Genomic DNA, 14,617 nt, shown 5'->3' with positions numbered 1-14,617 from the left:
CTGCTTGCTGCTTTGGGTGAAGAGCTGAATCAGAAATTCCCACTGGAATAGGCAAGTGTCCTGGGGGAATACCTGCTGTGCTGGGGGAGCTCACTGCTGAGGGCAATTGGAGTGGGGGAGTGTCTGGGAGAGAGCCTGGAGCTGAGCTTGGGTGGTTGTGTGCTGATGCCCTGCTGATGGGACTGGGCACCCACTTATTCCTCAGTCCAGTCTGGCAAATGGGAATTAGGCTTATGATTAATTGGCTTACAGAATGCTGTTACCTATTGCCCTTGTTCCTGCAGAATTCAAACCTGAGCTCCCTGCTTCTGTCTGGCCAGGGTATGAAATGATGAGGCTGCAGGTTCCTGCCAGAAGTTCAATAGAAGGTCAATGCCATTTTTCCCAGTAAAAATGTCACTTAATCGACATTTCTCTAATAGCATCATGTGTTTAATATTGCTATGGCTTGGCAGGTCCTGTTCATATATTTTCCAGCTCCTGTGGAAGGTGCTTATGTTGAAAAGGGGAGTTGCATAATAGGTTTTTGAGAAGTGATTATTGTTTTACCGGTTGTGAAGATATCTCTAGGTATAGACTGCCAGGGGAGTGTGTTGTGTCATCTCTTGACACCGATACACTGCAAGAGGATAAAAAATTGTTTGGTAAATTATTTTAGTTATATTGCCAGGTTTTCATGTTAGTCTTTGTAATGGCTTCACAAGGAGTAGAATGTGCAATGTGATTCCTGTTTAAAACTTGTCTGCCAGGTAAGTGTGGGGACAGGAGGCAGTGGGGAAACACTGTCAACATCCTGAGGAAGGACAGCTGTAGTTCCCATAGCTTTTGGTGGCACGTGTGTCACCCAGCCATGGAAACTATGCCTTAGGGCTAAGGATTGTCTCTGCTGTGCTCTATGCCTGGGATCAGGAGTTGGAAGTAGGGCTGGCCTGTGGCAACTGTGTTGGATCCTCACAAGCCCTTAGGCTCCTGTAACCTTTTGATTTCTGCTGCTGATAGAAGCATAACTGAGTTTCCCAGTCCTGCACCTCCATTCATGGTTTTGTAATATTGCTCTTGTTGACAGGAGCAGTAACTCAATACCGTGGGAATGCATGGGGAGATTGAATCAATAATGGGATGTTTCTGAGTTTGATTAATCATTTTTCTTGAATGTTTCATTGGTGAGCCATGTTTATGTTCTTTTTCTAACACCTCTCTTAGCTAAGGAGCTGTACACTCCAGTGGGGTCCTGTTCAGGAAAAGTGAGCATGGGCCAGGGCAGTGATTGTCCCTCTCTGCCCTTGGCCCTTTGAGACCATACCTCGAGTGCTGTGTCCAGTTCTGGGCCTCTCACCTCATGAACAATATGGAGGTGCTGGAGCACACCCTGACAAGGGCAGGGAAGCTGGTGAAGGATCTGGAGAGTAAGTCCTGTGAGGAGTAACTGGGGGAAAAACAAGCTCAGGGGAGACCTAACTGCTTTCTACAACTACTTCAAAGGGACATCCTTCAGGGTAATATAACTCAAAAAAATTCTTAAACTTTTTACATAATAAGCATATAGGAACACAGTAATTTATAAATAGCTATGTCATTTAAATAGCTATAAAATATGAGATGCTCTATTTGTTAGCTGGTAACCCATGTAACATTAACTAAGAAAATGTCCTGAGCAATCTGAGGAGCAAGGAGGGTGGTAGGAGGGTTATATGGGTATACTACAGGGGGAGGTACCAAGGACTGAGTAGCAGTGTTATCTGTTGTTCTTATTTATAAAGGACACTGCAATAGACTCAGGCTTCCACCTGGATTGGTTTGGCACGAGGAAGGAGCAGATTGTTTGGTTTGGCTTGTACTCATTTCTCTGACCTAGGAGGGTGATGGTGACTGAGGAGTTTCTGACATGTCCTTGTTGTGCTTCTAAGGCACTTTGCTTTCCTCTGTGGTGTACAGCATTTTAAATCACCCAGCCACGTGTGAAAAGTATTTTCCCTTTCTCCATAAGTGTGTTGCTGTCAGGAACTGTACATTTAGAATGGCAGTGAGGTCCTTCAGCATAGGTAGGGCTGGTATTCAAGTGGGTCTTTAAGTGCTGATTTAAGTAGGTTGAGAATCAAGTACCTGTTAAAGTGCTTCAGTGGAAGTTGTGGTGTTCACGTGGGCAGTACTAACTCCTGTTACTACACTTGTTCTTGTAAGCAGAATGTCATTTTTGGAAGCTCAAAGCTGGTTCTTAGTCAATGGTAGCATCTTCCTGCCTGATTTTTGCTCTCTGCTCCTACGTATCTGATCATCACTGATACTAAAGAAAAACACAGTATGAATTTGCATGTCCTCTTAGGAGGAAAAGTTCTCTATCTTCACTGTCCTGTTAGCTTATGTGAAAACGAAACCCCAGAAAATGTTATGCTAAAATCAGAATAAAGTTGCGGCTTGAGGGAGGACAACTTGAAGCCTGTGGGTAACTATCAGACAAGACCTCGCAGTGGAAGTGCTCATAACCATGCAAACGAAAGGGTGGCTTGCTTAAACTGCAAAATGTAGTCATGTTGTCTGTGATGTAATGCTCTTATTTCTCCTTCCAGCTATGAAGCTGTACGCTCCAGCCTTCATTCTCCTGTGGAGTGCTGTTGGGATAGCGAGGGCTGCCAAAATCGTTGTTGTGCCGCCAATTATGTTTGAAAGCCATCTTTATATTTTCAAGACTCTGGCCTCAGCCTTGCATGACCAAGGTCACCAGACAGTGTTTCTCCTCTCTGAGGGCAGAGAGATTCCTCCATCTAATCACTACAGACTTCAGCGCTACCCAGGGATCTTTAACAGCAGCACCTCAGATGATTTCCTCCAGTCCAAGATGAGGAGTATCTTCTCGGGGAGGCTGACTGCCCTCGAACTGTTTGATATCCTGGACCACTACTCCAAGAACTGCGACATGATCGTTGGCAACCGCAACCTCATGCGTGCCCTCAAACAGGAGAAGTTTGACCTGCTCCTGGTAGATCCCAATGAGATGTGTGGATTTGTTATAGCCCATCTTTTAGGGGTTAAGTACGCCGTGTTTTCCACTGGCCTCTGGTATCCAGCAGAAGTGGGCGCTCCAGCTCCCCTGTCCTACGTTCCAGAATTTAACTCGCTGCTCACGGATCACATGAACCTATTAGAGAGGATTAAAAATACTGTTGTTTATCTTATTTCAAGATTTGGAGTCAGTTTTTTGGTTCTGCCAAAATATGAAAGGATAATGCAGAAACACAAGGTTCTTCCAGAGCGGTCCATGTACGACTTGGTTCATGGATCCAGCCTGTGGATGCTTTGTACTGATGTAGCGCTGGAGTTTCCGAGACCTACGCTACCCAACGTTGTTTATGTGGGAGGAATCCTAACGAAGCCGGCCAGCCCTCTGCCAGAAGTAAGGTTTGCTGAGTTTTACAGTAATTTCTGTGCTTTCTACTTGATCTCATGTGATGAGTGGCAGTTCTTAAGCACTGATTTTTCAGGTGGGACCTATTCTGTTGTTGCTTGATGAAGTATTCCTTGGAAGCCAGCTCATGTGGTGGTGAAGGGAACTGTTTGGTCACAAATCCAACAAAATTAATCATTTTTGGATGCAGGAAGTATTCCACTTTCAAGTGAGGTGCTTAATGCTGCACTAGAGGTGAAAACTGCACTCTGTCTTGGAAATCACATCAGTAGCTTTTAACCAGACATGGTTTAAAACGAACATGAGGGAGAATAGATGAATACTGTTCATGCTTAAAGAAACCTGCTGTTTGGTTGTACTAGGTAACTTCATGGTATGGCTGTTTTTATGGTATTTGTTTTTGTACCTTAGGTTTGGGAGTGACTTTAAGACTACGAGTACATAAGCATGAAAAGACTGTACTGAGTGAGAAATGGAGATAAGAGTTGGCATAAATAGCATTAAGGCTGCACTCAAGAGTTTTTACTGTGCACATGCACAACATCAGGCTCAGAACTTCAGACTGAACAGTGATAGTGACTGGACTGACTCCAGAAATCCTGGCTGCACAGATTAATTATTAAGTTTGATTACTTGATCTTTGATATGTTATACCCAGGAATGCCTCTGTTGAGCAATACAGTCATGAGTGGGAGGCAGAACAATCTCACAAAAAACAATGTCATTTGCACTTCTGTTTATGTGTACATAAACAAATAGATCTTGAATTTGAGGGAATTTTTAATGGATGCTTTTGGCTGGATGATACAAAGGGCTAGGTAGATCTGCAGTGCTCAACAATTTGCTTCTTAAAATGGCTGTTTCAGCCTTTGCTTTTTGTATGAAAAGTGCTATTGTCTGTTGTCCAGGGTGTCAGCATGGATAACCATAAGCAGTGCTGCTTCTCACCGGCTCTTTCCACATGGGCATCAATGTGTTTGTGTTAAGGAAGGGTCAGATAGCCTGAGAGAGCAGACTGAAGGTACCCTTGTTTTGTCTAAAAGATCATCCCTATTTTCCCTCTAGGAAAACTTTGCTGGCTGGATTGAGTTTTTCCTTCATTTTCCAGACTGATATTTCCTTTTTCTGTAAGAGAAAAAAGGTATTTGCATAATCAGTTTGGGCAATGAGGTTAATGCTGTCAGTTTTGTGTCTTTTGATGTTCTGTGTAACAGGAGTTAGAGTGACCTTGAAACAGACCTGTAGGTCAAGTAAGTGGTGGCAAATATTTGTTACAGAGGGGATAGGAAACTACCTGTAATTACTTGTGAGCTGAGACACGATTTATCTTTTCAGTTTTATCAGGCAATTCATTCTTAGTGTTTGAAGCACAAGTTTTCATTGTAAGCGAGAGAGGGACGAAGTGAGCATGTTCCTCTTTGATCCTGTCACTTGTGCACGCCTAAGCTGTTATACATACCCCTGTGGTGTGTATTGTAGGTAAATTACTGGGCAATCAGTTTGTTTGCTGAGCAATTGGATGAAATTGCTACGTGTCCCTCTGTCCTGGCAGATGAGAACTGCAAGTGCAGATAGTGTGTGCTGCGGCTGTTCTCTGCTCTTGCTGCATCTCCAAGGCAGCAGCCTTGGCTAATTTATTTTCTGCAGCTTCCAGTTTGGTGCATTAAGGTGAGCCAGAAGCAGAGCTAGTTCATGTTTCTGTGCTGGGCTGGAATTGGTGATGCTTCAGCAGCATTCTCAAGTTATTTTCTTGTCCGTGGACGATTATTAGAAAGGGGAGCACGTAGCAGGACACAGCAGCTAAAATTTGCCCACTAAAGCTGTTATTACAAGTCTTTCCAGTGTCTTGAATTCACCAAAATTGCATGTAAGTAGCCTAACTTTGTCTGCTAGACAAGTATTGGGGGAAAAAAATCAGGGGTGTTCTTTTAAGTCCAAAATACCTGCTCAGACTACCTGGGCACCTCAGTAGTGGCACCCCTATGTTGCCAACAGTTTTTTCCTTCCCTCCCACCAAAGATAACCAAGTAGTTTGTTTATCTGTAATAGAATCCCTACAGTTAAAAGTTCTAGCTTTCTGTTCATAAGCAGCATCTTAAAAATAAGAGGCAGATAGTAACAAGCATTCCATGAGGATATAAAGGTCAATATCTTTTAAGGTGGCCGTTCTTTCTTTCCAGGGGACGGGCTAGCTCTGTTTTGTGGCTGCTCAGATTCTGCACCTGTTCCCTAAACTTCTTGAAAGAAAAGTTGGAAAAGCACAGCTTTCAAGGTAGCACATAGCAGTGGGTGCTGAATATTCATGTCATGTAACAGTGTTAGGGGAAAAAAACATCATCCAGCTTTGCTGGTCATCTGTGTTAATATTATATTTTGTATATGTGTTTATGTATATATATTAAAATACATAACCTGACCCAGCTTTGCTATCCCATCTGCATTAATATTTCAGTCCTGGGGCACATCCTCCCTGCTGCTCCTGCAGTTAGCTTGTGTCAAGCATGATTTTTAGCTGCTGCTGAGCTCTGTAGCAATTAACGCTGCAGCCGCCGGCTGTGGCACACAAACTGCGAGCGTGTCTTTGAGTTGCAGCTTGCCCAGATGCCTCGGGAAGGCTCCGATCCTCCTCCCTGCTCTCCCTCCGGGCAGTGCCCGGGTGTCGGGCTGCTCTTGGCGCAGTGTCCCTCGGGAAGTCGCAGTGATCGGCGTGCCAAGGAGGGGGAGCCAGCGGCGAGAGCAGCGGGTCCTTTGGAGGTCACCGCTCTGCCCGGCTCCCTGCGGTGCCTTGCAGCTCCCTCCTTGGCAAGGCAGAGGCAGCCTCACCTGGGCAGGCAGCGGCTGAGGTGCCTGGGGATGGCACATTGTCCCTTTGGATCCCTGCTGCAGGTGGATGAAGCCGAGCACACCCTGTCACTCTGCTCTGCCGTGCTGGGAGAGCTAATGGTGGCTTTGCAAAGCTCCACATAGGCGATTTTTGTTGTGTTCTGTGAGAGCCAGTGTGGTATTTTCACTGGTTAAACTGGGTTTGGACGGTGTTTCTTGCACAGTGTCCTGTACTGCTCAGTAAAAGACGAGGAAATGATTTAAGGTGATTTATCCCACGTGCAGGTGGAATTTTATTCACTTATAGGTGATGGGTGCAGAGTCCAGGATTTGTGTACATATCTCATAAAACCATATACTGAATTATTGGGAGGACAGTGTGAACAGAATTTGTCCTAAAAGATGAAAAGCTAAAGACGAACTGGCTGTCAAGTCCTTAAGGTCATCAGTGATTTAAACTATTGAGGGTGTAGTGTTCCCTGGCAGTATTTTCCAGATAACTGTCATTAACCATTAGGAAAATCACAGGCTCCTCTGCCTCTTCCTCACTACACTTCTCCAGAGGGACCTGAATGAAGCTGGATTTTTAAAGGGACACCCTTTTAAGCAACAGCAGGGAAACCTCTGCTCTGGCATTTATTCCTTGTGACCAGGTTGATGCACACTAGGCATTAATCAGCCTGATAAGTCCCTGAATCAGGGCAGGAAGCCCTGGGGTGCTCCAGGCAGCTGCCTTGGGAAGTACTCAGTCCATGAGGAAACTGAATTTGTGCTGCAGAGGAGGGTACTCTCATTTTGGAGTAATAAGTTGTCCTTACAGCCGCAGCTGTCAACAGATAATTACAGGAACTTCCTCACTCCTCCATGAACATCTCTTATCTGAGATTATCATACAGATCAAAGTCTATGCAGCAAATGGGTGCCTTTGAAATATCTTCACTAACAGGTATTTTGGGGTTTTTTTTGTTTTCTTGGTTTTTTTCCCCTCCCTGAGCCTTGCTGACAGTTGTATGTTTATTAGGTGTGTTAGCTGATACTGATATGTATATTGAAAAAGAGGTGGAAGAATCAAGACATGTTTTATTCCTTAAGCCTGGTTTTTCTCCTTCATTCAGATTCAAGGATGCATCTGTAAGCCCTTGCAGAGCGTAGAAGTAGATTGTTGCACATGTAGTGCCATCATTTCAGTATTATTTTTCAAGTCCAGGGAATGGTTCTTACAGACCTGTTTGGCCAGTAAATTTCTGGTGATGTGAAGCAGTTCCAGAACTGTTCTAAAATGCATGTGGTTGTCAGCTGGGGAGGCAAAAAGTCTTTTAAGGATGATGGAGATGATGCAGCACTGTGTAAATTCTGTATTGAGCTGTATGATCATGTATCTTGGCTCTGAAATTATTTTAGCTAAAGCTTTTTCTCCCCCCAGAATTTGATGATTTGATCCACAAGAAAGCATTGTGTGAGCTCTCCAGCTACCCACAGTCCTAAAATTGTAGTGTCCAGTCTCAGCTGCTCTAGCCAGGACTGGGTTGGTGAACCATGTCTGTTCTGCTGTACTGCTGCATTTTAAATTTGGGAAGAAATGTGACTCAGCATCTGTCTGTTCAGTGCAAGACACAGGGAGAAGGACACAGGGCTGATTTTGGAGCTTGTTTAAGTTAAGCTCCAGTTAAACTTGTGAGGAAGGCAGGTCCTCCAGGTGCACATGCCAGGCATAAAGCTGGCATCCCATGAGCTGAACAAGGAGCACCAAACTTTCAGTGAGCCTGTGCTGTACATCAAAAAGCAAGTTTTCTTGGTTCATGCATTACAGTCCAGGATAGTTAGTTGTTGAGTTCAAGCAGCTGTTTGTATTGGGAAATGGAAAACAGAAGTTCCAGACCTAGATGTTGGATAGGTCAGATGATGAAAGCTAAAAGTAAGAGAAGTGACTTTGTTTTTTTTATTCATGCAAAAAACCCAAAAACCCCTAAGAACCCAACACTTTAATAGGCTACTACTACCATAGGCTTTGTGGTTTTAAATATTCTATTTGATCATGTTCATATTGGAACACACAAACTAACAAGATTTATTCATTTTGGGAACGTGCAGTGGTTTAGCTGAGTGTCTCTTGAAAATTTTGAGGCATGACCTCCATAGAGGACAAATAACGAGCCAGTGTTTTTCCCATATTTCTCCCATGTATAACATAAAACAGAAGATAGCAATTTATTTCAAAGGGTGCTCTTTATTCCTGGGGTTTATGTAATATCATTGAGTTTGGGTATCATATTCCTGTAATTTGGGAAGTTGGGATGTATTCAAAACTTGACATTTATGAGTAGCAAACCTAATTATTAAGATTACTGACTTGAAAAAAAAATCATTAATCAAGACTGCTTTTCAGATGTCCTAATTGCTTAAAGGTGAAGTGGGTAATTTGTTTATGGCTAATACCTTGCTTTGGGGGATGAGGTGTCTCTAGCTTGGTGAGGAGATATCTTCCTGAGCCTTCCCAGGCTGTTCCCAGGGGGAATTCTGCAGGCAGTATGTTCTGCTGCTCACCCTGACCAAGGGGAGTCTGGGTGGAGGATGTGGGTCTTACACAAGCTCGGAAGCCCGTTGATCTTAGGCTTTTCAAAGAAATTCTGGTGACTGATGGCTTGTTTATATAAACATAATATTAAAATATACATGGGTATTGTGTACTTTTCATGTATTGATAAAGCTGTAAAAAAGAAGAGAAGGGAGGAGGTAAACCTCAGGAAGAAAGGAAAGCTGTTCTAGCTGAAGAGGAAAATGAAGAAGAAATTACTATGATTAAAGGATTTAAAGCTCCAGGTTAGAATTCTTATCTCCTACCATCCACAGGGCACAGGTGTCATACTAGAACAATGACAGACAAAATTTCCCAGTTAAATGAGATTATCATGTGGATTTATGTCAGTATGTGTAAAATAGAGGTCTCTATTTATGATTTAGCTGCTTGTCGGTTTTCTTCTTAACTGTATTAGCAGCAATTTAATTTGACTTTGTTCTGTGGACAGAGTAAGTAAAAGCAGTCTCAGTACTTAATACTGTTTTTTCTTAACTCGTGTAGAATTTTTTGCTCCATATGGAGCAGCTGAGATGGTAAGACCTTGGTTTGCATTTCCACTTGATAATCATCAACTTTTCTGTTCCTGCTTAGGAAGGTGGGTTTTGGGGGTGTTTTGTAACAGAATGCTGCCTGTGGGGTAATGCCAGCAAGGTTTTCAATTGGAGTCCTGGGTTTGAGGATCCCTCTGCTGCACCCGCCGCTCTCTGCAGTGATTTTAATAACCTCTCCTGAAGGGCAGGCTCCTTGTTTTCCACTCCTCCCATTCATGTGAAAGGCAAGGTTGCCTTTCCAGAGTGCTTGCCAGAGGTCTGGTGAGTAATGGATTTTTGCACCAGGGAAGTCCTTGCGCGGCACTTTTCTGGTTGACCTCTAGCTCTGGGTAGAGCCTGTTCCCGGAGCTGCACTGGATACTCCTGCAACTCCAGAGGGGGCTCAGGTATGCAGCAGAGGCTTGGGGACTGCATTTCCCGATTCTGGTTTGGAGTGTGAATTACTTTCCTCTTTGAAGTTAAATGCTGTCCCTCTTGGATGCCTGATGGGAAAAGGCAGTAAAGGTCTGGTATAAGAAAATACAACATTTTAGGCACTGTAAAGCTTTTTAGGATTTTAAAGACTTTTGTTTTATACTCCTTGTATTTTGGAAAAGGCAGATACACAGTGTATATATATGAACAGCAAATAATTAGTGAAAAATCTGAAAGGAAAAAGTTGTCTGTATTTCAGCAGGGCTGAATTCTGTGTCTAATGTTGAAAAACTTAACAGCATTGTTAGATTAATATGTGGTGAGTGTACTTAGTACTGCTTAGGGTTTTGATAGGAAACAGTTCAGATCTTTAGAGTTTGTTTCCCAACTGGTAGCAAGTTTCTTTCTATTTAGCCAGCAAGAAAACAGAGGTTTCGTCTAAGGCCACAATCTGAGTACTCTTCTTTAATGGGCACAAGGTATTGTTTTTGGAATTACCTTACTCTGTGCCAGTATGAATTACAAAATCTGAAAAATTTGTGTGCGTATTAACTGCATGTGCTTTTTGTGTGGTAGAGCTCATTAATAAAGCCCAGGGAGGAGAAGATTTAATTTGTTATTAATGCAGAGGGAAAAGAGAGCTCGGGAGGATCCTGTCCCAGTTGGGAGCTGTGTGTCTGCTCTTAATTGAACTAAGAACCTAATTTAGATGGGTGATAAGGAAGGGAGCAAGTCCTGGTGGCCATAGTTTTTAAAAGGCAGGAATTCAGTCAGTGGAAAATAACCTTGGGAGTGTGAGCAAGGCGCCGGGTGATGCGGAGCCAGCAGAAGCAGCTGGATGTGCGGAGTCAGGGAGGCTGACTCCATCCTCTGCCTCGTGCCCTGGGTGTGCACTGGCCTGTTCTGTGTCCTTTGCTGCTCCAAGCAAATAAAAACTCCTATTTTTGGTGCTAGACTGACTTAAAAATCCATGGCAAGAAAATACAAATAACTTACTTTGCCTGGAGTGATAGTTTCTCTGAGTTTGCTGTGGAATTATGGGTTTTTATAACTTGAAGGTTGTATGCTATGATCCTGTTTTGTGATGATAAAGATTGTATAAGGGCACCTGTATGACCTTAGACCACCTGTTCTGATATGTTGTGTTAGTAAAATCTGAAATAAAAATGTATTAATACAGAATTTAACTGTCACATGAGAGAAGTACTATTCAGAGGACAGCAGAAAAGTCTGGACACCCAAAAGAATGTTCTTCATACCTTTCTGTTAATTTATCAGTGAGTTTCTCCTTTCTAAAGATGGCTTAATGTGGCTTCTTATTTTAAGATAGATCTGGTTTTGTCTGCTCTAAGCAGCATTTTATAGGAGAAGTTGCATAGGATGCCTGTGATCTGCCTTGGGGAAAGGGTGGTTTGCAACCATATTCGAAGAACAGGCGTTTGTGCTATTGCACATTTGAATGGAGCAGCTGAACAGGGGAAGCTTCGGATATTACACCCGGTTATGTTTGTATTTGTGCACTTTGTTTATCTGAAACAAAGCTCAGTATTAGGCACCACTGGTTACTGCCAGCTGGGCCCTCACTCCCTACTCACAGCTGTGTGTTCAGCACCGGGGCCTGCAGAGAATGGCTAATTAGACAGCCAGGCAGAACAAAGCCCACACAGTGGGGCTGGCACAATAGCATTCCTGTCTCACATTGGTCAAAAGATGGATTTTATTTCTTTATTCCTCTCCCCTTGCTCCTATAGTACAGCACAGATCAATAAGTGTTTCTTGTCCTTATGCAAGCACAGAATCCTGTACTATTTCTCCCAAAGGACATGGATTTGCACAGAACTTACATGGAAACAAGCAGAGACCTGGCAGGCTTGGGCACAGTATTCTGACTAGAGGCCCTTTAAGTTTTTTATACTGTAGTATGCATTTTTTTATTTCTTAAAATAACTTGAGTGAAAATGGTTATTAATATAGGTATTGGGTGATAGTTGCATTATTTATTATTTTTAAAACGATTTAAATGAAAATTTGAATTGGTTATAATATGTGCATTAGGTGGTCCTTTATTATGAGCATGTGTAAAACTGTAAGTGGATGAAGAACAAAACTGAGCTGGAAAATACAGTTCAGTTCAGAATGCCAGGCCTACACTTTCAATGGACATGATGTACAGAAGCTCTTTATTATGTCTGTTCTGATTGTTCATCAGAACTTCTGCTGGCAGTTTTGCTGTCAAGTTCATCGACGTTTGGGGGTTAAAATTCCTTAAGGTGTGATTGCTGGTTTGGAAGGGGAAAGCCAGCTGCCTATTTCTGTCACTTCTAGGTTTGTCGAGTAGCCTCAACGAGGGGCAATTTTGTCTCTTGGCTGTGCTAGGACTTAGAAGGAAAAGCCCTTGCCTCAGTTTAAAGAAAACCTGAAAATTACTTATATTTTGGGGTGTGGGAGAGGATTAGGTGTTCTCTTCCAGTCACTGAAAGAAAGAGCCTTTAAAAGAAATGCACGTCCTGATGATATATATCTTAAGTTTGAATTAACTTCTCATTTATGTGCTCAGTTGATGTTTGAACCAGTTCGAGGAAGGCTCAAAGCAGCTCATCCTGTAACAAGCTCCCTTCCCCGATTTTTTTTCTTGTAGGTTAGATCTCCAAAATGGTAACTTCCTTCGTGTTAAAAGAAAACCTGAAAATTCTTTAAAGTGGGCAAAAGGAGGTGGCTGTGCTGCAAGGCAGGAGCTGTGAAGTGCTGCCCGATCAGGGAATGCTGATTTTAATGAGGGCGGCTCTAATGACTCATCCTGACTCAGTGCCTTTTCATACAGAGAGTAATTAGATCGCCGGGGCAGAATGTGCTGGAGGTCAAAAGTGTAAGTGGATTTAAGGGAAAGAAGGGGGTGAGTTCATGGGGGATGAACTTGGCTGTCTCTGAGGGCTTTTTTGTGGGTTCATCGAGGCTGCTGTGGGGGATGTTATGGCTAATATGGCCCTAGAGAATGGAAAGGTAGGAAGGTGACTGAAGGCTGCTGAATTTGTGGGCAGCTAAAATTGTTCTGTGGCATCAGTGTGTGCTTTGCCAGTGTTCAGGTTCTGTGAGCATTGCTCCCAGCTTCTTTGGTCAACATTAGGAGTGTACATGCAAGAATTAAGTGACATTCATAGCCATAGTCACAGTGCTGCTAAAGTATTCAGTCCCTTTCAGAGATGTGCCAAGAGCACAGCCTGCTCTTTATCTGCTGTGGGTATCACAGCTACACCTTGTATACTGCACAAAGAACAGGCAAAATACAAGAAAATACTGAGGCTTTGTGCCATGCCCAGGCTATTTGTACCAGGACGTTCAGATGTGTCTTAAAACCCAAGGCCTGGCAATGCCACTCACTTGGGATCAGTTTCACTTGATCCTCTGTTTAGAAATTCTGTGCTAAAAAGCTGTCACAGAAATAATTACAGTAAGTTTAAGGATCCTGGGAAGAAGGGACTCATCCGGATCACAAACTCAGGGAGCTCTAAGAGGATGCAGTATAAGTTCCCTGTTTTCCATTGCCTGTTTTTTACCCAGCTCCCTATGTTTGTAGTGATCCCCTTGAATGGAGGCTGTGTTATGCCAGGAATGACACAGATGTTTGCAGGAAGAACCCTCATCCTGACAAGTCTGTAGTTGATTTTCGGTATTCCATGTGCAGTAGTGATGTCCAGCACCCCTCTGGGCAAGCAGATTGGAAAGGGGCTGCAGGTCAGTGGGCAGGTAAGCAATTCCTCTTGCTAACACTACCATGTAAAGCATAGATAAAATCTGGGGTAGGAAAGAATCTTTGAGCTGATGTCAAAACACAGTAAGCCGAGATGAAACTCTGGGTCTTCCTGAAGTTGGCACTGAGCAGTTTTGACCCTTAGGAATTCATTACCTTCTTGCTAATTTAACATTCCAAAAGAAACTCCAAGGACAACATTAGGTTCCTCAGCTTTGGCCAGGCATCATCCAGCTCTGGTCTGAATATGGTGGTTCTGTTGATACAGACTATTTTACTTTGTATTCCAGTTATTTTTGTTAATGTAATCCCGTTTAATACGATGAACAAATCCCATGCTTTCAGCCTGATGGCAGGATCTTGTCTTGCCTGTCAAGATTGTAAATTTGCCTTTGTCCATGTTATGTTCCCCTGAACCAGTGGGATTACCTTCAAAGGGAAAAGGATTGCAGAGGCTTGGCTATGAAACCACATAACACAGAGCATGTTGCTTTGCTGTTGCACAGCAAAATGCAGAAGTCTGTAGGTGACATAGTCAAGTTCTTTTTTAAAATCATTATTCCCCTACATAAAGTGATAAGTATTTAGCAGCTATTTTTTATTATGCATAGGGATTTTTTTCAATGCTATTTTAAGAATTTCATTACAGGGGAATCTTTATACCTCCTCTATGGTTCTATAATGAAGTGTAATTGTTACTTTGTGAATACATGGGATCTGTGAAGCCTCCCAGAATTTCTCATAAAGCACAGAGGAAGAGTGGGACTGGGAGACAGTTCTCAGCTAGAACAGACTCATTTCCAACAGCTGAAATCAAGTGTCTGGCCAAGAAGAGGTAGTCACAGGTAGGACCTTCTGGTGCCAGGATGATCTAGGAATATTTTCCATCACTTTTGGGGATCAATTTGAGGCAGAGTAGACTGCTCCCTGGATTTTCCTCTTTAAGAACACAAGTGACATTTGCTGTTTATCCTGTTTCACCGCCCACTCCACACCAGTTTCCTGACACCTGGCATTTCTGGGTTCATCCTATCAGGCCCTGTCTAAGCAGTCTATGTCCAGTTTATTTAGACTCAGAACTCTGCACTGGCCTTGCCAAA

The 14,617-nt window shown here is 43.1% G+C and overlaps 1 protein-coding gene across 1 annotated transcript in view; it reads left to right on the top strand.

Moving 5' to 3' along the window:
• Positions 1–14,617, top strand: part of UGT8 (UDP glycosyltransferase 8) — a 35,744-nt gene that overhangs the window by 13,003 nt on the left and 8,124 nt on the right. The window contains exon 2 of the mRNA XM_012573241.5: positions 2,568–3,391. Coding sequence (XP_012428695.2) covers positions 2,570–3,391 — 822 coding nt within the window. The 5' untranslated portion in view covers positions 2,568–2,569. The remainder of the gene's footprint in view (positions 1–2,567; positions 3,392–14,617) is intronic.

Source organism: Taeniopygia guttata, chromosome 4, assembly GCF_048771995.1.
Source record: "Taeniopygia guttata chromosome 4, bTaeGut7.mat, whole genome shotgun sequence".
Lineage (NCBI taxonomy): Eukaryota > Metazoa > Chordata > Aves > Passeriformes > Estrildidae > Taeniopygia > Taeniopygia guttata.
This window is presented reverse-complemented; position numbering and strand designations above follow the sequence as displayed.